The sequence below is a fragment of the Suncus etruscus genome, chromosome 4 (assembly GCF_024139225.1).
Source record: "Suncus etruscus isolate mSunEtr1 chromosome 4, mSunEtr1.pri.cur, whole genome shotgun sequence".
Lineage (NCBI taxonomy): Eukaryota > Metazoa > Chordata > Mammalia > Eulipotyphla > Soricidae > Suncus > Suncus etruscus.
In genome coordinates this window covers 39,135,358-39,160,733 of record NC_064851.1, presented here as the reverse complement: position 1 = coordinate 39,160,733, position 25,376 = coordinate 39,135,358, and the positions used below count along the sequence as shown (strand labels likewise).

General features: G+C 34.8%; 1 protein-coding gene across 1 annotated transcript in view; it reads right to left on the bottom strand.

The window, feature by feature from the left end:
• The window catches only part of CLCA2 (chloride channel accessory 2), a 35,087-nt gene that overhangs the window by 5,501 nt on the left and 4,210 nt on the right, over nt 1–25,376 (bottom strand). The window contains exons 3-13 of the mRNA XM_049771245.1: nt 24,998–25,148; nt 20,882–20,990; nt 19,179–19,335; nt 16,221–16,448; nt 12,672–12,902; nt 11,432–11,609; nt 10,518–10,624; nt 7,481–7,705; nt 5,963–6,233; nt 2,229–2,399; nt 617–850 (exon numbers count right to left, since the gene is read on the bottom strand). Coding sequence (XP_049627202.1) covers nt 617–850; nt 2,229–2,399; nt 5,963–6,233; nt 7,481–7,705; nt 10,518–10,624; nt 11,432–11,609; nt 12,672–12,902; nt 16,221–16,448; nt 19,179–19,335; nt 20,882–20,990; nt 24,998–25,148 — 2,062 coding nt within the window. The remainder of the gene's footprint in view (nt 1–616; nt 851–2,228; nt 2,400–5,962; nt 6,234–7,480; nt 7,706–10,517; nt 10,625–11,431; nt 11,610–12,671; nt 12,903–16,220; nt 16,449–19,178; nt 19,336–20,881; nt 20,991–24,997; nt 25,149–25,376) is intronic.

Genomic DNA, 25,376 nt, shown 5'->3' with positions numbered 1-25,376 from the left:
GCAATGGGTATAAACTATTTTATCTATGGTAAACACGTTTTCATGATATTGATATGTGTATCAAGAGATAGTGGTGAAAGACTATTTGTGGCATAGAAAAGAAAATGAAGGCAGCATCATTAATGTTTATCAAAACAAAGGTAAAATTTTCTACTCAGGGAATTCATTTCAGTGTCCAAAAAATGTGGCCATAAGTGGGATTGGAAAATGCACCAACTTCTCATTATTTGTAGAAATTATTTACCCCACCATTACGTGTAAATCTTTGAATAAATAGTTACTATTCAATAAGCAGGAAAAAAAATCACCTACAGTATTTGGAAATCGATGCTCTGTAACACAAAACAAATCTCATTTCTGCAACTAAGACCACTGTTTTAGTATTTATGTTTCCAGTCATTTTTCTAGATGATTAATGTTAGCTAGTTTACTAGGGCCTCTTCAATTCTGGAGAGCTGACACAACATACTCATTTCCAGACTCCAGGATATAAGGCTATTTAACAATAATTCAAGAATTTCTTGGCAGTCCACTGCAGTTCTGTTAGTTCTAAGAAACTAGAAATTATTAGAAATGCCACCATTTAGCAAATAGATAATGAAACTAACAAACTTACCCCTCCCCTGATCAACGTCTTCTCCAGGTGCTGTCCAAGATAAAGTCACTTCGCCTTCCACTCTTGCGGCTTCCAGGTCAATAATTTTGCATGGAGGAAACACATCAGGATGGGGGTCATTTGGAACCCCCTTCACAGCAAATGAGCCCCCAGAGCTTACTCGACTAATGTCCCACTTTTGATCCTCTTCATTCATGCCCACTGATTTTTGTGGGGCATTCATCTGGATATTTCCTGGCACAACAAAGAAAAGAGTAACCAAATAAATTATAATTGTTTAATAGCTTGCTTTTCGCAGATTATTGAGAGATTCTTAAAAATATATTTTGATGTTAGAATGATATGCTGTATTAAGAATTACAGGTAAGGTCTGGTGGAATAATAAATAAGGCACTTGCCTTGTATGTGGCTAACCCAATTTTGATCCCCAGAATTCAATATGGTGCTCCAAGCACAGCCAGGAGTAATCCCTGAGAGCAGAGCCATAACTGAGCTCTGAACCTTGTCGGGTGTGATCAAAACAACAACAAAAGAATCACAAGCTAAACAATATGAAGCTTATAGTTATATTAATGAATATATATTATAAATATAGAAAGGAAAAGAAGTTAGGGTGCTATTATTCAGAGATATTATAGTAGGTCAAGGAGTTTACATTGTATGCGGCAACCCAGGTTTGATTTCCAGAACCATATATGGTATCCTGAGCCCCATCTGGAGTGGTCCCTGAGCTCAGACCCCGCAGTAAGTCCTGAGCAACTTCAAGTATGCCCGCACAAAGTAGTTAGGTGTTGTGAAAGGAAAATAATATAGGTACTTAAATTAGAATGATGTTAGTAAAGTATATAAGGGTCAGGGAGATAGCTCAAGTGACTAGAATGCATGCTTTGCATGAGGAAGTTGCAGGTTCAATCCTGGCACCACATAGGCACTTTAGGACCAGTAAATATACCCGTGGTAAGAGAATAACCGGGATTGGCCCTCAGGCCCCACTGGTTGATTTTCTCGAATAAAAAAAATGTTTATAATTTTTTAGATTGTTTTAAATATTGTACCATCATTTTGTCTGTTATACTTTAATCATTGCTTCCCATTAGCAACTATAGCAATGGTGATGTTGAACAAAGATGCCTATTTTGTTATCTCTTTTTGTCACTTTTATCAGAAAGAAGAGAGATATATTCAGGAAATAGTCAGTGTCAGTAATATCAATACTCAGACATTTTCTTTATGGTCTACTTAGTCTATTTCATCTTTTTATTTCTAACTCTTTGCCTTTTATCTTACCTATCCCCCTTTGGAGGAAACACAGTTTTAACTAAGAAAATTCAATATCTTTATCTGTTAGTATTTGTGATCATTCACAAATCAAATAGTCAAAATAATAAGTTAAATAAAGGTTAATAATATCTGTAAGTTCTGTCTATGGTCCTTCTGTCATTCAGAGCCATGAATAATTAGAAATGAAGAAATAAATTGTAATCAACATACGTATAAAGTTTTTAAATTATATTTCTCTCACCTGTCTCATACACATGCATGCATACAGGAGCTTATCAGAGACATATACATTAAATTGTGTAATTCAAATGATATTGCAAATGATTCTTACCATTTTCTATGTAACCTGGTATGTACATGGCATGACTCCCTGGAACAGAGTTGGCTAGAGTGCTTATGCCAAATGAATGACTGACATGCACTTTCAAGCTGTATCTACCATTCTCAGTGAAGGAGAAAAAATACCTTGAATAAATTCCATCATTTTTTATAACATCAGCACCTGTGTAGATTTATTAAAAAGTTAAATGTCAACATAGTAATCATAGTTGATATCCACTTAAGTCATTGAATAAAACATTTGATTCCCATCTTCTTATTTTAACAAGCTGCCAGAAAAAAAAATACTTTTGATATTACCAAGTGACTGAAAATCCAGTGGCTCTATAATTTATCCCTATGATTCCTGAACCATGGAAAAAATAATTTTCTAGAGTTAAATGAGTTGTGTTTATTTTAATGTTAAAAATAATTTAATAATCTCCTTAAAGTTCTCATACAACTTCTCAAACACTAATATGTATAGAGACCCAATGCAACCTAAATTTATGGTCAAAAATTAAGAGATACTGTTACTAGTATAAATAAACTCACTTATGCTATTTAGTGATTTAATGATTAGTAAGGTTCTTTGTTTATAAATAACGACAAAATATCTCCACACACCAGTGACCTCTTCCCAATACAAAGTCAGAAAAATAAAATCCAAGAAAAAATATTGAGTTGGGAAGGTCTTAGGGAATTTGATTTTTTAAGATTTAAATCTGCTTAATTTCCTCATCAATAAAAACAGGATATGGTCTCACACAAACTTTTTGTGGAGATTAAGAGAGCATGAGAAAATAGGATTCATTAGGAAGATTTTTATACCTGTGCATTTTTTTTAATACCTTACTATTTTTTTCTTAGCAGAAACACATTCCCACGATAGAAATTAGTACCCAACAACTATTTGTGTATGTGAAACCACTGGAATAAAAGTCAAATTTGCACTTTAATGTCTATCCAATCTTTTCCATGTTTTCTTTTAGAAAGTTACACTAAGATAATGAACAAAAGAAATGGTTAAAAGAAAAATTGATGGGAAAAGTATTGAGTTGACTCAGATACATCTTTCCTATGGCATCACAAGCTCTTCTTCAGTTCAGCTCTTAGGAGGGAGCAAAGGAGCAACATTCTATGAAGTGCCTATTTAGATAATACACAAAGAATAATGATTGGTATGGCCATGGACAGATAAACAGCATGAGAACAATTGGATACATTCCAACTGGCCCAACAAGAGGGCTTCTCTGGAATAACTCTGAGATGAATTTCAACTAAGAACACTTAAATGGATTTTATTTCATAAATATCATATAAAATTGCCTTGACAAGGTACTAATGAGTTGCCAAGCACAAAAATCATAAAAAAATTCTTTAACAATAGACTATAGGAATGTTATTTTGGTTGGGGGATTACATATAGTGGTACTGGGAGGTGAATTGTTACTCCTAGCACAGTACTAGGGGCAATTCCTATAAATGCTCAATGAACCATGTGATACTAGAAATGGAACGAAGAGCACCTAGTTGGAAAGCATGTGCTCCATCCTCTTTAAACCCTGATCCCTGTCACTGTGACATTATTTTAGGTTTTGGGGCCATACCTGGAATCACTCAGGGGTTACTCTTAGCTCTGCACTCCAAAATCACTCCTGAAAGGGCTCAGGGGACCATATGGGATGCCAAGGATTGCAAGTATGCAAGGCAAATATCCTTCCCACTGTGCTATTTTATTTCTCCAGCCCCTGATTTTTTTTAGTTCAATATATACTTTAAGATCTATAGTTACTCTTAAATTTGTTAGGAAAGAGTAGATTAAGAATGATAAAAAATAGAAATTGTGAAGATAATTTTTTATAAAAATAATCAGGGGACCTATGTATGGCTCAATGGCAAAAGTGTTGCCATATTTTTGGTGAGATATAGAGTTTCATCCACAGTGTCACTCCTATGTACAAATACTCCTATGTATCTAGTCTTAGAAGTTTTATTATTTTGAATCCCAACTCCACCCTTGCCAATGCTGCTACAGAATGTGTACTTTCTGGAGTGCTACATATAGCCAGCTCTGAAAAAAAAAAACGGAGTGAGACCTCTCTGGTAAGCACTAATCGAGATATGTGAGCACCACAACAAAAATGACAATCCCCAGAAAGCACCACAACCAAGCATGTGTGCAATTCCTATCATGGAAATGACAACAAATGAAGGGAAGGATCATGGAAAGATAAAGGCCTAGTTCTGTTGTTTACTTTATATGATGCTGTGTTATCTGAGATGTGTAATAAAGAATGAGCACTTTGAAGTAACACTGTACTTCACTTTGTTTTTCTACTGGTCAGAATATCTAATCTAATTCCACTAAGGTGGCTGGTTTGGTCTTCCTAAGACCAAAATACAGTCTTTACCATCTTTCTAATCAGCTAGTTGACTAAAGAAGAGTCTAGAACTATTGCCTGTGTTTCAGGTTCTTTTGCCAATTTTTTTTTCTTTACAAGCAAGTACAGCCAAAGACATTATCTCTCTGTATCACCTCTTGGGTTTTCATTCTCTAATGTAGGGAGCTTCTTAGAACAGGCAGACTACTTAGTTAAAATGAAGGACCTTGTGACTTTGCTCAAAGCAGGTAACCTCAGGAATTAAATGTAAAACATTTGTCACCTTATATCCCACTTGCAGGCAGCCTTGAGAAATTGAATGTTAACCATCAAAGACTTAAGGGCACCAAACAGAGGTTAACCATCAAAGACTTAAGGGCACCAAACAGAGAGCCATAATCAAAATAGGTAGCCTCAAGGATTAAACATTTAAAGTCACCTTACTTTTATACCCCACCTGCTGGAGATAGGTTCCATTATCAGTTTATCCTGACCTAGTAGAGACAGATCTCATTATCTGCATATTATCTCATTTGCTAATGGATCCTGTTATGCCTGTTCTATAGGTACAAGCAGAACTATGCCTACAAAAATATATAAGCCAGGCCTTGAGTTTCAATAAATTAGAATTGGGTTCAGTCTTGGCTGAAATCCTTTTCCCACTTTTCTGTCTGTCTGTCTGTCTTCGTGTCTTTGTGTTTGCATCTCCCTCCAAGAAAGGATAGCCACGTCTTAACTGGGGTGTCCCTGCAGGAAGGGCACCCACACTCTAATTCTACATTTTATTCTCCAATACTATAATTGAATGAGAGAACCGGTGAACCTTAGAGGAATGTAGACTTTGTTAGAAGAACATATAAACCATTTCTGTTAGAACTTATTCTGGTCAGTGCCATAGAAAAGTTAAAGCCAAAATATAGAAATCAAGTACATCTTTCCCACTATTTTGATCAAACCACTACCCCAAGAAACCTCATGGAGAAGTTTCTAAAGTTCACATTCATCTTCCCATATACTTGCACCAGAAGCTACTTGGTCTGTCAATGATTCTCTCTGAGAATCATTTCTCTGAGAATGTGGGAATCTTCATAAAAATGGATGAAAAAAAGTGATAGATGGACTTAATACTGATATTGTAGTGTCAAAACACAACAGCCCTTGATCCTTGGAGATAGGTCAGAGGACTAGAGTGTAGAGTACATGCTTTGCATGCTGCAGACCAGGATTCAATCCTAGGAACACATGACTCCCCCTTTGCATAATGCCAAGATCAAGCCCTGAACACGACCGGTGTGGCCTCAAATCAGTGAAACAAACATTCACAAATCAAAAAGTACAAAATGAAATCAGATTTCCTTGTTACCTGCACCATCATCGAAAAGTCTCAGCGTAATAGGATCTGCAGTCTGTGGCTGAATTATAGCAGTCACAGTGGCATGGAGAAGGGGGTAAAAGCCCTTTCTCACAGTTGCATAGATTCTCACAGGATGGGGGAAATGGGTGCTGTCTCTTTCCACAAAGGCTTCCACAGTGGTAGGAGAGGTGGTTGAATGAGAGGAACGAGAAGACACTGTCACTGTCAGAGCTTGGCTAGAAAAGTGGGTATTGTTCAGTGTGTAAGTCCAGAGTCCTGGCTGCAAGACAAATACCTTTTGTTTTGTCAAATGCAAAGGGAAAAAAACACCCCACAATCCTAAATTTTAAGCATCAGTCTAAGCTCTTGGGTCTTTTCATTGTTTGTATGGTGTTATTTTTCTGGAGTGGCTGGGGGGATGAAAAGCATCAAGTTCAAGGCCTCATCCAGGCAAGCCGTGCCTCTCCCACTGAGCCACATCCTTTGGCCTGTGCTACACTTCCGAAAATAACTAAAAGAAATGCTACAAAGAATAATACTGGTTAAGAGTTAAATATATTCAGTATTTTCCAAGGTTTTCACAACACCACCTGCTTTTATTGCTAGATAAACCTGTAGGGAATTATAGTTTGAATTTATTTCACTTCCAGGACCAGGAATTTTAGTGATTCCTTTTATAAATATTGAGGACTCAAGTTCCTCTCTTTAGTTCTTCAATACAAATGGAACCCTGGCAGACAATACTTTTTTTTCTGACTTCATCATTAACTCTTCATTTTTTCCACATACTGATGTGCTACTGTACAGTTAAACCATATTGAAATGAATGTAGACCTGTGAAGAATTTTATTAGTTTTCTCTGTACCGTCCTATAAATTATACTCTCTACATGGAATATCACTCCAACTTTCATTCTCCTGATTTCCATTCTGCTGTCTTGACTTTCAGGAAAGCTTTCTCCTGCATTCATAGCCTTCCTGCACACTCTGAGAGCCTCATTCTTCTTCCAGTCATGGTAGTTTACTGTAAAACTCCTAAAATAAAATCTAGTGCATAGTAGAGCCTCCCCCCAAACCAAACTATATACAATGTATGTGTTTCTATTATATATTCTAAGTGCATTTTTCCTAAAACATAACAGAAAACTAAATCAGTGTAGATTTTATGAAGAAGGAAATAAGCAAAAAACACTCATATTATGTCAATACTAATTAAAGTGAGAAGCCTTTATTACCAAGGCACTTTGATGGTGGTGGATGCAGTAATTTTATTTATCAAAACCATAAGGGTAACACTATTGTAATCATCTTACCTAATTATTAAAATAAAAATAAAATCATCTAGTAAAGTTTTTAATGTCTTAGTTAATCCTTAATTTTAATACTCATACAAATTTATTTTGTAAATTAAAAATAAATTTCATTATATTAAAATAAGATTCCCTTACACATTGTGTTTAATCAATGAGATTCAATTGAAAGTCATGTTCTGGACCAAAGCCATTATGAACAAGCTCACAGTACCCACCGTAGTAATTCCTGGAATCAAGAGGCAAGCAGTTTGAAAAGGTAGATTGGTTATAAAATCACGTGTGTAGTATCTTCTTCCATGAGGATCAGAAAGCACAATATCAGGGGGACCACCTGTCTGCCATGTAATAAGGAAGGTAGTGTGGTTTCCCACACTACTATCCACACTCACGGTTTTCTTCAGTTGATGGTGAGGTTTAACACTTTCACCTGTACTTTCAAGCTGCTTAAGAGAATATAAGTAAAAAGATAAAAGAAACAAAAAAATAAATAAATAAGAGAACATAAGTACATAAAAACTTCTAGTGTATGCATTATTGCTTTTCTTTTTCTTTTCAAGACAATAAATGGAGAGAAATAAAGATCATGTAATTCTAATTTGTTCTAAATACTTTATCAAAGCAAAATATGCTATATTATAGCAGAGGAATAGAAAGAAAATATTTTGTTATAATCAATACAAATGTCAATTTATTGCTTTTTATCAGGATATTTTACCAGCTATAATACTTCTCTCTCATCTAAATCAACATTAGCTTCAAATAAGCAAATAATAACAGGAATTAAAATAGTTTTTCTGAATATGCTTAAGTAATTTGATTTGTGAATGATCAGTTCAGATACTTTTTTAAATAGGAAATAAAAATCTGGGCTTCAGGGGAAATTTGTTTTAAAAACAATATATATAGGAAGTGTGGGATTTTGGGTCACATCTATCAGTTCCTAGAGGTTCAGGGGTGAATGCTGGTAGTGATCAGGCTACCTTATACAATGCTGGGGATTGCACTATAGTTAGCTATATGCAGCATGCAAATGAAGTTCTTTGTGTCCTTTACTTTCTCTCCTTTCTTGGTTGGTATAATATAAAAAAAAGTTTAGCCACTCTGAATAAGCTGTGCACATTTGTCTATGTCTTTATGTTGTATATAAATCACAGAATACATAAAATGCCTAGCACTGTGTTGTGTTTTAACTATATTATTTAACTAATTCTTATAAAATTTTCAGGATAAAAATACTCTTGCTCTTCATATTTCACAGATTAAATTATTGAAAAATGGAGAATTAATTTATCACAGCAAGAAGATCAAACCAGACTTAAATGCAAGTAGGCTGACACCATAACACCTGCTTACCATTATTGTGTCTTTACAATGGATGCAAGTCTGTAAATAATTTTAATGATTTATACTTATTAATCTTACTAGTCTCACTTTGCAAAATTGCTGAAACCTTGAAAGCATTTGTATCAAAATTATTGATATTAATGACAAACATGGTTTGTTCATGTTCATGTTTACATAAAAATATTTATAGACTATTGATTTGTGTGACACATTCTCTGTTTGATTTTGAGCTATCAGAAGGGATTTAGACATAGCTTCTGCTATTGGTCTTATAGGACTAATTATATATACACTAATTGGAAGATGTAATTTGAGCCTTATAAATAATACTTGGTTAACTTTAAAACATTTGTTTCTATTTTATATAATTAAAAAGTACATTACAGAATGGAAAGTCTATGCCAGAAAGGCTATTGTTTAATCTGTAATATATATTTATAATTCACATTCTAATGTCGTTACTGCCTTAGCTGTGTATATATAATCTTCATGTTAAATATTTTCTAAGAACTTCATTGTTTACATCAAGCTATTAACTTGGCAGGTTCATTTACCATCTGTGAGGAAACAGAAAATGAAATTTTGCTCAACACTTTACTTGGGAGGGGAGGTCTAAAAGTGACATAAGGGTAGTGGTGGAGAGTCTTGGATACTTTGATGATGGGGTGGAGTGTCTATACATCAAGCTCATAATTGTTAACACTACTGTAACCATGTTACTACACTATAATAATTACTAAAAGATATTTGAACTTTTTAGTAATATTCAAAACACATTTGAAGTGTTTATAAAAGAAGATGGATTGAATAGGTTTGAATTGGCTTGGCTTGGGAGTTTGTAAGCAAATTTAAGTATAAGATGGTAGTTGAAAAAAATGTTTAGAATATAATAAAATAGTATGTACCTTTCATACAGAAGGGGACTTCCAAAGAAATTCTTAAATAAGTAAAAACAAAAGGATTCTCTTGATGGAAAACTATTTTGAAACTAAAATCAGATGCATAATTATTATAAATAACAATATAGCAGTTATAAAATATGACTACAAGGACTAAGAATCAGACACACCAGATAAGTGTGTCCTGGTTCTGATGTCAACTTGAAGCTCATTAAATATATTTATGCCCATCTCCAGCTACTAGTTAGAGTTGGGACAGTCCTCCCAACTCCCATTACTAGTATCTCTCTACTTTAGATATAAAGTAAAAGTCTTCACAGTCATACTTGTGAACAATAGCTGTGTTGTCCATATGAGCTCATCAGCCCATCTCCACAGATCCTCAAAGTCCTGGACCATGTGGCCATTTATGCAGCCTCACAATAACACCCCCATAATTTTGTTGCTGATTTTCCCAGTAGGAATACACCAAATTTGATGTGAAATTATCATCGTAATTGATTGTAAGCTCAACAAACAAAATGAACAATAGCAAGCTCAAATGGCAATAACAGCTTAATAAACATTCAGCAATAAATGACATTGGACCCATTTTAAGATATGACAATTTTCACTAATTTTCCCTTAATCAAGACTTTTCAGTTATTTTATTGCCATGTAGTTGTACCAGGAAGTATTAAATAAATTATTTGTACCTACCAAGACACAGGCTTTGGTGAGGTTAGGAAACTGGTGACAATATTGAGGGAATGTTAAAATGGTGATGGGATTAATGCTGAAACATTAAATGCCAATAATAACTGTATTGTGAGCACCTCTGTATACCATGGTATTTAAAATAAAGAAATTTAATTAAAATATATATATATATAAAATACAAAGACTATTACATATTCAAATAAAGTTAATGAAGTACAATTGTACTGAATACAATTCATTTTTTTTTCTGTGTTTTCTTCCTCCACACCCAGGCAAACATCTGCAAATATAATATAGATGAAATTCTGACCTGGATCCATTGTTGAAAAATGTCTCCAGTTACAGACGAAATCCTACTAAAAACATCAATCATGTTATTAGAGTTTGATTTATCTGGAACAAAGAAATTGTAGCCTCCTGAAATAAAAAAAATGCATTTTAAATACATTAAACATATATAAATAAAATAAAAATGTATTTTAGACCTTTTCAAATAACTTTTCTTTTTTAAGAGGCCTAATCTGGTGAAGCAGAAGTTATTTTAGCTTTTCATAGCATTCTACGCACCCCACATAAAAGGTGTGATGGATTAGGGGTAGGGGAAATTCTTTTCACAGTTGTAATGTCTAGGTCCCTATCAATTATCTGACAAAAACTCAGCGAATATTTATTAAACAATTTTTAATTCACATTTATTTGACAATTTGAGTTAATTGCTATTTGTCCATATTCCTATATTTTTCCATTTGCATTCTTAAAACATTGTTTTCAAAAATAATTCAATTTAACACTTAGTTTTAATTTTTCAATCAGCATGTCCTTTTTATTAATGATAGAGATTATAATATAAAAGATCATACTGTACTTCATTTAGTATAAAAATGATGTTTGTACTTTACCACTCAGTGTATTTCTTTATCATGGAAGTGAGTGCATTTGATATTAAACATATTTCTAGTTACACCATTATATAGCCTAAAGTGATATAACAAAGACATTATAAAAGTTTATATTTTATTGGCTATAAGTTGCTACCTTCTAAGGAAAATGCTCAGTAAAAAATCTGACAGTTCTCTATAATGACATTTGTAATTTTTTTCTTTAGGTGTTTTTTTTTTCTATTAAGTAAACCATTTGCTGAAATCTGAGTTCTTGTTTGTGCTTTTTAACATTCAAGTTATAAATAAAATGCTCTAAAACAAAAATTTTTAGAAACTTATTTACCTGTTAGTTGTGCTAATTTCTCCAAGTTTTCTAATACAGATGAACCCAGGGCAATGGAATGAATGGTTGATCCACTACTGATAACAGTGTGTAGACAATCACCAATATACTCATCATCCCCACTGGTAATTAATATCATCACAGAGCCATAGGCATTTCGATTTAGTTTTTCAACCACCTTAACATGGTCAGTCATTTGGAAAAAACATATAATTAATTCAAGATGTCCTACTGAGCCAGTCTCATTCCAAATTCCCCATCAGTAAGACATATTTCTCTTCATAATCTTTTGTTGCCTATTCTCCATGTCCACCCCCATTCTTCAGTCCTCATTGAACTCCATTATATCCCTCAACTCCCTGCATATCAGCATGCTTATTTATGGAAAGATCCTTAATAATCCAATCACATGGAAGCCCATACTTTATGATATTGGCCATCATAGATGCTATGAAGAAGCATTATTGTTTCCTTGGCTCTGAAATTTAGTGAGGAATGAACAAAGGCCAACCCATGTCTACACATTAGAATTAGATAAGTCTTTAAAAAATTTAACATCAGGCTAAACCCTAGATCAATTACTCTGAGGATATGTTCAAGGCACCACAATTTTTTTTTTTTTTTGGGTTTTTGGGCCACACCCTGCGGTGCTCAGGGATTACTCCTGGCTGTCTGCTCAGAAATAGCTCCTGACAGGCACTGGGGACCATGTGGAACACCGGGATTCGAACCAACCACCTTTGGTCCTGGATCGGCTGCTTGCAAGGCAAACGCCGCTGTGCTATCTCTCCGGGCCTACCAGTTTTTAATCGTAACATTATTTCAATGAGTTTTCAAGGTTGACTGACATTTCTGTGCAGCAGCAACCATAGTTGAAATATCTTACTTGATCCCACAATTGATAAATGGCTGCATCTTTAACTTAGGCTATTCTAGAAGAACACTGTCAGTTTAAAAATACCTATATCTGGTCTCAACTGACTGTATTATTGACATGTATTTTCAATAACAGACAGAATCCAGACATGCAGAATTTGATGAGAAACCAACAATTAGAATGCCATAACTGGGAAGATCCCAGATGATGAGACCTGGGTCCTAACCATAAAAGTCCTTTATTTCTCTCCTAAAACTGAGCCTCTTACATCCCTACTGCTACAGATTGCCAAAATTAGAAGCAATCTCAGAAACAAAGAGAAAGGAAACTAAGATTGATTCAAAAGTTTGGGCTCTATTGTACCTCGAATCCCTTCTTAAGTCCTGAGCAGATGCTGGTTTCTGCTTCAGTTGATACAGTGGTAGGTAAATATGAAACCAATTGCTTTCGGTCATCATCGCTGTTGATTTGGTGTAACTGTGCTCTGATTTCTCCTCTGCTACTGAAAGTTACAATTCCCAGAAAAGTATAAATTTCAACAATATGCATCAAGTAAAATTCTGTTGCTTGTTGTATTCGAAGAAGTCTGTCAGCCTATGTCCCAAAAAAGAAGAGGGGGAATAACATTTGGTGAGCAGGAAAAAAGTATGACTAAGAAACTCAATAGAACATATCTCTGTTATCTCTTCAAAGAAGTCAGATTGTTATATTTTTAAATAGTAAAAGTGACACAACGTTAAGATACTGTTTGATTTACTGCAGTCTCAAAAATAATGCTTTTATAATGAGTTAAAAGGGAGATATAATTGAGTTCAACAATAAGTATGACTTATAAAGGGTGTCACCCAAATATTTTTCTCCAATTGATAATTAAAGAACTTTGGCCAGAGAGATGACACAGCGGTAGGGGGTTTGCCTTGTATGTGACTGACCTGGGACAGACCCGGGTTTGATCCCTGGCATCCCATATAGTCCCCTGAGCCTGCCAGGAGTGATTTTTGAGCACCACCAGGTGTGCTACCTCCCCCCCCCCAGAAAAAAACAGAAAACAACAGCAACAACAAAAGAATTAAAGAACTTTAGAACCAATTGTGATTATCTGAGTACCGCCTGGTGTGCCCCCTCCCAAACAAAACAAAAGAAAACAAAAGATTTAAAGAACTTTAGAACCAATTGTGACTATCTTATATCTGTTTAGTAAAACAGACTAAATTTTAGTCTGAGTAAAAGAAAAGACACCTTACTGTTGAGAGAAGCAGTAATAAGGAGATATCCTTTCACTATTCTCAGTCACAATGGTCATCTCACACTGTATATTTGACCTGATATGGAATAATATCATTCTTCATTTAATAGAGTTGCTTTGAAAATCAAGTAAAATAAGAATATAATAGAACAGTTATACTTTGAAATGATAAGCAAAGCAATATTATACATCCAGGCATGTGATTCAACTAATGAATTGAGGTGGATCATTTATTTTATTTTTTTCTCTTGGGACCACAGTCAGTCACTTCTCAGAGATGTGGTGCTTTGTTTGATAATACTTGGAAGTCACCTGGGGGTTGGAGTGGACTCCGAAATATTACGAGACCACCTAAACTACATCCAGTGGCCCTAGTCATGCAGTTATGAGGTTCAAACTCAGGACTTGCAAATGTGAGGCTTCTCATCTACATTTAAGCTACTAGTCTAGTGCTCTGTATTCAAGTCTATGAAATTACTAAACTGAGGATGTGACCAGAATAATTTTTTTGAGATTTGAGGCTCTCAGATCCTAGTCAATTGCAGGTAATCAAGATTACAAAATTATCCAAATACTGGATGTATTAGTTTCTAATATTTCACAGGCATGCCAAGGAAAACGCCAATTTTCCAGTATTACTGATTCAGACGATTCAAATGAATAAGCTCTCATTGATTGTCCAAGTATACAATAATAAAGTATTAGCTAAAATATACGAACCATAAATTCACATACAATGTCTCTCAACAAAATAAAGAAGTGGCTAGGCAGCTAGTGGTATGTTGGGAAATGTTTTAAAATGGGATTTCTGAAATGAGGAAAGGTAAGACCCAAGGAAAGGAGATATAGAAACCTCTGACTTGTTGCAGTTGAGTATTTCTGTTGGGTAAATACTCCCACCTTGATTGATCTCCAACTGTCAATGTGACATCAGTGAAAGCAGAGCTGAAAAGAGGTGTAGCAGTGGCCCCATACAGGTGTACTAGATAACAGTTCATCACAAAAGGTCAGATTATGGAACATCAAACATTTTCTGTAAAGGGCCACATAGTACATGTAAGTATTTCAGGCTTGGTGAGCATGTTCTATTTTGCAACTACTGATCTTTATTCTTACCACAAATAGAGTAATCATAGATAATATAAGAAATGATTATTGCTGTATTTCAACAAAACTTATTTAAGGTCACTGACAATTAAATTTCATGTCTTCATGTGTGTGAAGTTTTATTAGTCAGTTTATTTTATTTCTGATTATTAAAAAAATATGAGCCCAATTCTTATGGGCTATGAGAGAACAGGTAGAGAATCAGATTTGGTATATGAGCTCTAATGTACTGATTCAGGGCAAGAAAATAATAAATAATAGAAAAATGATTAGAAAATGAAGTATTTTGGGGCCGGAGAGATAGCATGGAGGTAAGGCGTTTGCCTTTCATGCAGAAGGATGGTGGTTCGAATCCCGGTATCCCATATGGTCCCCGTGCCTGCCAGGGGTGATTTCTGAGCATAGAGCCAGGAGTAACCCCTGAGCACTGCCGGGTGTGACCCAAAAACCAAAAAAAAAAAAAAAGTATTTTTGTTTCTTTTTTTAGGCTACACTCAGGGGTTACTCCTGGCTATGTTCTCAGAAATTCCCACTGGCTTTCTTTGGGGTACTAGATGGGATACCAGAGATCAAACTGAGGTCTGTCCTAGGTCAGCTGCGTGCAAGACAAACACCCTACCACTGTGCTATCGATGGCTCCCAAAATAAAGTATATTAAGCATTTATTTTATTTGTTCTATTCTTGTTTATATCATGAATTTAATTGTATTGTATTTAATGGTTAAATACTTAAACTTTGTTTAACTTCGAATAATGACTCTAAAATAATTTCTAATAAAGTATGTTTAATTTCTAATCATAACAACTTATTTGAACATTTTCTAAAATTTATTTTTAATTATGTTTGTTTGGGGCCACACCTGGTTATGTTCAAATCTTTTTCCTGGTTTTATCCCTACTCCCTTCCACCAATGTCCTAAAATGTCAACAATTAACTTCTATAAGCTGCTACAAAATTATCCTGTCACAATACTGCAAGTATGTTACTATTATTCTGGTCTTATAAATGAAGAAAATTAAATTCAGAGAAATTACTTTGTTTTTGATTACTTAGATAGTAAACAAAAAGTTTAATATACATTGGTTGGATTCCAGAGATCAAGCCTTTATATAAAAATTGTGTAGTCTTCAAGATGGTTTTCTTAGAGACTAGATTGCCAGATAAATGAGATATAGTTTTCTGTACACAATGATATAGAAATGTATAGATTATGATTATGCACACCCCTTCAATCTTGGTCTCTTCTTGTCTCAGCCAGACATGTTTGCACGTTAGCACATTTACCAATAAGTAGAACTTGGCCAAGCAGGAGTTTTTCCTTATATGTTAGAATTTTTTAAAAAAGAGTTTTGGTTAGAAAAAGGCATAATTAAGGGGAGGATAAAAAAAAAGATATAATTAGTAGCAAAAATTAGAGTTGACATTTAAAGGTATGCTATGATAATTACAAACTTTTGGCACCTCCCTTTTCTGCCCTTATCCCCTAAAATTAAAAATAACTAAAAACTGATTTTAAAAATGATGATCTATACCCATTTGGGCTCTTAAGATGGCTTACCTTTGCCATCTTGCTGGACACATCCAGCACTAAACAGACCACCTTGTCACCATCTTGTACAAAAAAGAATGTGGGAGGAGGTGGAAGCTCTGTCCCATTCATGGGAAAGCTGTCACTGAAGTCAGAAGAATCTGTGATGACATCCCATGTACTTCTGAGGCTACACATTTGGTTCTGTAGGTTTGGAGCTTCTTGGTTGTGGATACTTGCATTACAGAATTCAACTACCTAGAAGGAGAACAAAACCCATCAAAAAACAAAGACACACCTCTCTGAGAAAACATTCTTCTCATTTACAGCCAACAAGTGTACAAAAAAGTGGATCAAAACATAAAGGTGAAGGAAATAATAAGTGGAATTGTAATACCCTTCTCTCCTCTGAGAATGGTATTGAATTTATTAAGAAATCCTGGAAGCTTGGCTTGAAATACTGGTACCTTTACTAGGTTGCCAAGATCAACCTCTATTAAGGTTTATTTATACTTAGATAACAAGAGGAGATGATATGTATGTATATATATCAATATATGTATATATATCTATATATCTTAGTATTGATCAAGTAAAATAATCTCCCACTTCTCTTGGCACAATACTGTGCAAAATAAAACACTCAAGGAGAAGTTATCTTGGTAATTTTATTTCTTGACTATATTTAATAACTGCTACTTATTTACTTATTAAACAGTCAACGCATCTAGTTCAAATATTAATCTCTGTAAGAACAAGTTAACAAGAAAGCCAACTCAAATATACTTATTCCTCACTTGGAAATATAGATATAGCTCATTTGGTGTGAGATAGTGAGAATATGTGCTCAGCACAACTCAACTCAGGGTTTTTATTTCTGCCTCGGTGTTCAGGAGAGACACATGGCAGTGGTCTAGGAACCTTAAAAGGAGCAGGGATGAGGCAGCAGATAGAACTGGGGGATAGATCACATGCAAGACCAGCATTTAATCTTTTTACTCTCTCTTTGGTCCCAGATAGAACTCATTTGGTAGAAGTAAATCTATTCACCTAAGCAATATTTCAGCACCCCCTTTCAAGGTATGGTTTATATGGCTAAGAAATACGTTACTATCAATTCCCAGTGGCTATATTGAAACAAATAGTAAATCCATTCTGCTAACACTAAAAAGAAACCTTAGACCTAATTTCAAAGAAGAGAAAATGAAGGTTTAACAGTTAATAATTTCTCAAAGGCATGGTTTTCTTAGCAACATAAGGAAACAGGAGAAGTAAAATGTTGACATTTGTATTTAGCTCTTTCTTTCATATCTTATGACTAATGAATAGTCTTTCTAAGCATCACAACGATGCACCTGGAAATAAACAATGTAGATGAATGGGGCTGGAGAAATAGTACAGCAGTAGGGTGTTTGCCATGCATGCAGCCAACCCAGGATGGATGGTGGTTTGAGTCCCAGCATCCCATATGGTCCCCTGAGCCTGCCAGCAGTGATTTCTGAGCGCAGAGCCAGGAGTAACCCTTGAGCACCACTGAGAGTTACCCAAAAAACAAACAAACAAACAAACAAACACAATAACAAAAACCAAAACAAATAAAACAATATAGACAAAATATAAATTGAATTAGGTCTCTTCAGATATTAAATATATATAAATAAAAACAGTACATTAGGCAAAAATATGAAAAAATCACCATAAAATTACAAAGTGACTCAGCCTTAGTGAAAGATTGGAAGAAACAATGCTATAAAAAATCTGTAACTTCTGGAGGAATTGATTAACTGTAAAAAAAAAAAAAAGACAACTTAAACTTGCCCCAAATATTCCCAACTCCATGGAAATATGACTATAAAGATGACTTGAATTTTATTAATCTACACAGGCTGATATAATTCATTCTTTCTACCATTAAACTTTCTTTTCTGATTATAAGTTCACAAAACAAGATTCTAATAAGACTAGGCTGCTTCTTGCTTTTTTACATTGGAGAGAATGTTTCTTTTTTTTTTTTTTTTTTTTTTTTGGTTTTTGGGCCACACCCGGTAACGCTCAGGGGTTACTCCTGGCTATGCGCTCAGAAGTCACTCCTAGCTTGGGGGACCATATGGGACGCCGGGGGGATCGAACCGAGGTCCGTCCTTGGCTAGCGCAGGCAAGGCAGGCACCTTACCTCCAGCGCCACCGCCCGGCCCCGGAGAGAATGTTTCTTGACCAAATATTAGATCCTCATGAGAGTATAGTCATTCTAAATAAAAATTTTTAAATGATTTTTTTTTACATACTTGTTAGACTCTTATTAGTGAATACTAACAAAGTTTAGAGTTGGAACCTGCAAAGCTAAGCCTAGTTTATCTCCCTTGGTAACACCTGGTTTTTATCTTTATCTTTTTTTTTCTTGTTTGTTTTGGGAGCAGTCACAGCAGACAGTGCTTTTGGGTGTTTCCAGCAATTCTCAGGGACCATATGGTTCTGAAAATTGAACCTGGACCTCCCAGATGAAAGCATGTGTCAATCCTTTGAGTTATCTCCCCATTCTAAATTATTTTAAGATTTACACTACAGTCAGTTTAAGTATGCTATTAAAATAAGAGTGGCTTTTTACTTCAAATAAAAGGAATATAGTTGAGTTATATAATTCACATTAATTCACATATGCCTATGAAAGGATGCAGAAATACTAGCACATGATCAATTTATTTTGAGGTCTCCAAAAAACTCACTTGTTAAATCACCCTCTCTGGAAAACAAATAATCACTTTTCCAAAGTAATGATCATTTCAGGGTACATAGTTGTTTTCTGTTTTTTTTTGTTTGTTTGTTTGTTTTGTTTTGTTTTTTTGAAAATAAAAACTATATGAACACTGAGGTTCCCAGAACTAAAAACAGTGAATCTTACTGTATTTTTATTTAAGTATTTATATCAATCTATTTCAGATGAGATGGGATCCTACATTAATTTGTCATTCCAAAGCTTTGCATACTTACAGAAGATAAACTTTGCATGAACATAATAGATGCTGTTGCATTTTGGGTCCTGTTGTATATAAACATGCATCCTTCTTTGAAAAGCTTACTAATGCAGTTTTCTTGGAGACAAGGGCCTTCTTCACACACAAAAACACCTGTGATGTCAGATGAACACCTAAAATGAGGTGAAATTTTGCCTATTTTATACTTATGCTTTTTTTATTGATTCATATAATAATTTGTTGCAAGGTTTATAAGTTGCTAGAGGTATTCTAAACATTTTTAAATGACTATTATGCTGAGCAAAATGAATGATAGAAGGATAGATATAGAATAATTGCACTCATAATATATACAAAAAGAAAGAAGATAGTATGGTAATAATACTGAAAAATAATAAGGATGAGGACTAAGAAGATTGGTCCACAGTCAAAAACTTGTCACAAAGATCAGGGGAGTAGAGTTAGTACAGAGAATAGACCATCAAAACAATGATTATTAGAAACAATCCCTCTGGACAAGAATTGGCTGCTGAAAAGAGATAAAGTGATATATATATATACATATATATATGTATATAATAATAATACCCTTTCAGAAACAATTTGCAGACCATTGCATCTAAAAAATATCTGAAGACTTGAAGACTGAGAGGGAGGGGAGAGAGAGAGAGAGAGAGAGAGAGAGAGAGAGAGAGAGAGAGAGAGAGAGAGAGAGAGAGAGAGAGAGAGAGAGATTTGCCATAGATAGAGAGTTGGAAAGGTAGGGGAGAGAAGGAGAAAGGGTGTCAGGAAATGCACACTGGTGAAGGAATGTTGTCAAACATTATTGTATGACTGAAACTCAAATATGAACAATTTTGTAACTTGATCTCACTGTAATTCAATGAAAAGTCTTATTATCAAAAAATTAGAGGATACAAAATAAAAAGAAATACAAATGACCCTAAAGAACACATTAATTTTACAATATGCTCCATTTTATTTTAAAGAATTTGATTCTGCAATGAGGTTTTGTATTGCTAAGGGTTTCCCCAGCTAATAAAATGGCAAAGAAAAATATGCTAGTAAATCATCATGAATTTTTCAGAAATCTAGGAAAGAGTATGAAAAGTATTCATAACAGAGGAAGAAAATAATACACACATAATAAAAAATATAGAAAGGAATCTTTTGAAATAAAAATATCAAATTTGGTCATTTGGGAGTGAAAATAATATAACTTAGGAAAATAGTAAGTACCAAAATTATGGCTGAAGATGGCTGCACTATCACCCAATAATTCATTATAAAATATTTTGTTTTGTCTTGGGGTCACACCTTGCTGCATATGGCTTACTCTTTTTTTATTGTTTTGTTTTTGTTTTTGTTTTTGGGCCACACCCGTTGACACTCAGGAGTTACTCTTGGCTATGTGCTCAGAAATCATTCCTGGCTTGGGACCATATGGGACACAGTTGGCATCGAATGGCGGTCTGTCCTAGGCTAGTGCTTGCAAGGCAGATGCTTTACCTCTAGCACCATCACTCCAGCCCATACGGCTTACTCTTGACTCTGTGCTCAGTAGTCATTCCTGATGGAGATCATATGAAGTATGGGAATTGAACTTGGGTTGACAGTATACAAGGTAAGCACTTTATCCATTGTACTATCTCTTCAACCTCATCTATAGTTAATTTTAAAGTAAAACAAAAATCAGTCATAAATTTTAAAGTTACTAACCTTGTTGCTTTAATTTTGTTTTTTCCATTTATATAGAAAGGTTTTTCATTGTTATATTCATCGAACACACCCCATCGGAGATGGGCCCATTCATGGACAAACACTCTGCCTGTGGAAGAAAGATCATCTCTTCTCAGTTCCTTAAACTTCAGCAATGGGCCTTGTTCATTTTTGAAGAATAAAACTCTACTGATGATAGAGGTAGCTTGACAATGAGGTATGTTCTTAGAATTGGGTCTAAGTTGTTAGGCAATTTTGTCATTGTAGGAAGGGCATCAGTGTAATTACTCAAAACTAGATGGTATTACCTACTGTTTTCTTAAATATCTGACATAGCCCATTGGGACCACGATCACCATCACTCCACCATTGACAGAAACCTTGTAACTGTTATTCTGAAGGGTAGAAGTGAAATGCTTTCCTACTTTTCTTTTACTCATCCTTTCCCATCTGCCTACTCCCATCAAAGAGGCATTGTTAAAACCTGCTTAGTCTTTTAAATGCAAGTCAATGACTCATTTATTGCACATCTTTGTGAAACCAGTAAGGCATCCCACAGTCTCTCATTTCTCCAGTGAAGCTGCCTAACTGGTTTCCACTTAGCTTCACAAAGGCCTATAATTTTAGGATTCATAGAAAGGGAAAGGAGAAAATCTAAGGAAAGGAGAAAATCTAAGTGTAGTGAGCTGACATTGTATGCACACCCTTATCCCATTTTATATTGAAATTTTAATTCATGTGATAGTATTAGGAAGTGGGGCCATGAACAATAGGACTAGTCCCTAAGATCTTCTTTTCTCTTCCTATTAAGTTGAGGACACAGTGTCAGTGTAACAGGAAATGGCTCCCTCTAGACATGGAATCTGTCATTGCTTTGATCTTAGCCTTTTTGAGTTTCTAAACTCATAACTGTTAGAAAAAAATGTCTATATATACTATAGACTATATAGTATAGTATATATGTCTATATATACTATATACTATATGTCTATATATACTATATATACTATATACTATATATATGTCTATATATACTATTATAAATCAGCCAGTCTATATATAATAACCACACAAGGAAATGAAACTCCTATCCTTTAGTCTGTGTGATATAAACATGTGCTTTGTTTTGTTTTGTTTGTTGTAATTTTTCTCAACTAGAGCAATAAAATGACTGAAATCCTTTTCCTGTGGAAGGAACAAAAACAATCATCTCTTATTCTGCTCTCATGATTCTTGCCTATTTATTTTATACCTATTTTTATGTCAAAAGTTATCTCCAACTTAATGTATATCCCTATATACATTACTCAAGATCAAATTCTTCTCTCTGCCTTCATAAATCTGGCATTTCTTTCAATGCTTAAACTTCAGACAGAATTTCTTTTTCCTTAATTCTTCATTCTCTCTTGATTCTCCAGGAAGTATTTGCTGCATTGAGTCATGCTTCAGTGAATTGTGCAATTTTTGAAACTTGGCACCAAAGAAGGGAGGGGAACAGTCAAGTCTGAAGGTATTATGGAAAAATTTGTGCTTAGTCATGGAATTTAACAGTGTTGGTAAAAATCCCAACTCCTCTTTAATGTGTGTGTGTGTGTGTGTGTGTGTGTGTGTGTGTGTGTGTGTGTGTGTGTGTAATTTGGTTTGGGGTAAGGCAACATCCAGAAGTGTTCAAGTCTACTCCTAGCTTTGCATTCAAGAATCACTCCTAGTGGACTTTGGGGACCATATAGGGGTGCCAGATATCAAAGCAAACTCCCTACCTGCTGTGCTATTGCTCTGGATCCAAGTCCTATGTTTGCTCAAACATTACAAGCTTCTCATATTTTAGAAGGACTAAAATATTTCTGTATTTTTATTCTATATTTCTATAACATTTCTAATTTTTATAATGTATCTGGAGTCGGAGAGATAGCACAGTGGTAGGGCATTTGCTTTGCATGCAGCCAATCCAGGACAGACTGTAGTTTGAATCCCAGCATCCCATATCATCCCCCAGGTCTGCCAGGAATGATTTCTGAGTGCAGAGCTCTGAATGCTGCTGGGTGTGACCCCACCAAAAATAACCCCTCCCCAAATTTTTATAAGGTGTTTATAAAGTGTGTTTTATAGAGTATGTTGCTCGCTTTTTGGTAGCTGTATAGGAAATAACAAGAATTATTTAGAGTCAAGAGAGAATGAAAGTAATAACATCATTTCAAATCCACTTTAAATTCTTTTTAAAACTAGCAATGTGATATACAGCCTTTGATGTGTGTGTTTTTCTCAACAGATTCTGCCTCTGAGCTCTCCACTAAATCCTTGTCATCAATCCTAAAAGCCTATGACCCTTCTAGAAAATCCCAATCTTCTCTAGTCAAAGACACCTGGGCCTTTCCACCAGCATAGCCCTGTGTCTTGTAATTAATGTGAAGAAATACAAGTTTGTGGATTTTTCCTTCAAATGAATCCCTTCCACTTGTAACTTCTAAAATAATCAATTCCTTATTGTTTCCTTTCATTTAAAAATATTTACACACACACAGTAAGTTAAATTTTTTTACTTTTTTGGCTGTTTCTTTGAAATCTCTCCACTTAAACTGTTAAGATTAAATAAGTCACCATTTGAAGAGTTAATAGCAGAATTCCACAGAATTGCTCACTGGTTCTTACTACTATCTTTCCTGTCCTTTACTTCTCACTATCAACATTTTAAGGCTTCACACTTGAAACTCTAGTTTTTCTGATATCCAGTTTCTCTTTCATTGATCTGAAAGAAACAAATTATACATATAGCTAGATTCATCTCATTAAACTACTGCTTTGATGGAGCTGAAATCAATCCCCCAAGTTTTGAATTCAAAATTTAAAAGCAAGCAAGCATAAAAGCTAGCAAGATATTCTGAATAGAAGCAGTTGTCCTTTCCTTGTTCTTTCTCACCCCCACCCCAAAATCTAAGATAAGGACAGGTTGCATGTTTGAGATCCTTTACTCAAAAACTTTTGGTTTAGGTGTGCAGATAAGATGAAATGTGCCTCACATTGAGGAAAATTACTAACTACTCTGGCACCTACCAATCTGTAACCCAACTTTCCCCCATGCCTGGGAGCTTTTCATGTTCATGATTGGGGCACTGCATGACCCCTGCAACATCATATCCTCTGGCCGCCAAATTGAACAAGGTTGACTGAGTCCTATTAAGACTTGTTCTCAGATCTCCTAAGCACAGAGAGGAGCCTTGCATACCACACATAAGATGTCTTTACAAATTTAAAAAAAAATCCTTTTTCGGTCTGTGCAGATGAGAAGGGTATTAAGGGCAATAAATCCACTATCTTCTCCAATTGCTCACAACCTAAACAAACCTGTTTTTTTTTTTTTATCAACCAGTTCTTGTCTCTTATTGATCTTCAGAAAGCAGTGAGCACCTGGACTATCACAGAACTTTGATTCTATAATTGTGCTTCCCTGTACTTATAAATAATCAGTGGCGATTAACCTATTTCTAATATGCATAAATAGTTTCTCCCTCTATTTCACTACCCACATTGCACATTTATGGGGTCTACAGCTCCTACTTTCAGTTTTGCTGGCTTCTGCTGATGGCCAAAGTTTCACACTATGTTCCCCCGATGTTCTTTTCATTGACCAATTAGATATTCAACCTTGAAGATAATCACTTTTATGAGGCCTTTTCTGGTCATCATTAGCTTAAACTATTCTTTCCTTTCATTGAAATCTTATAAAACTTAGTGTTTGGGTCACTAGTTTTGTTTTTTTTTTCTTTTGTTTTTTTTTTTTTTGGGGGGGGCTACACCTGGTGACACTCAGGAGTTACTCCTTGCTATGTACTTAAAAATCATTCTTAGCTTAGGGGACCATATGGGATGCTGGGGGGACCTAATCGCAGTCTGTCATAGGTTAGCACGTGCAAGGCAGATGTCCTACTGCTTGCCCATTGGGCCACTAGTTTAATGATAAATTATTTCCAGCTTTTTCTGTCCCTCATCTTTTCTTGAACACCTGCCTCTCTCTCTATCTGTATGGTGAGACTCTGGTAGGTTTAGGTTTATTGAGTTTCATATAATCCCAATTATAAATAGTACTGCCCAATATTGATTTCTTGATTGGACACTTACCTCGTGGTCCATAACCAGCTATCAAGTCATCATTCAGTAGGAAGTTTGATGTGAAATGAATGTATTTTCCTTCTTTTCCACATCCTTGGTATTGTAAGGTGTATGGATCATCTTTATGAGCCCCATTCCAAGCAGTCACTCTGATATTTGCCTAAATTAACTCTTATACTTATTAGTCATTATCTCAATCATGATATGTTTATATACATTTCTTAATATAATTTGAATTCTACATTTAATAGCTATACATTTTAATGTATGAATTAGATTCTAATATAATATCTAAAAGAGACTTAGCATTTTAAATTATGGAGACTTGGGACATTGGTGATGGGAATGTTGCACTGGTGATGGGTGGTGTTCTTTACATGACTGAAAC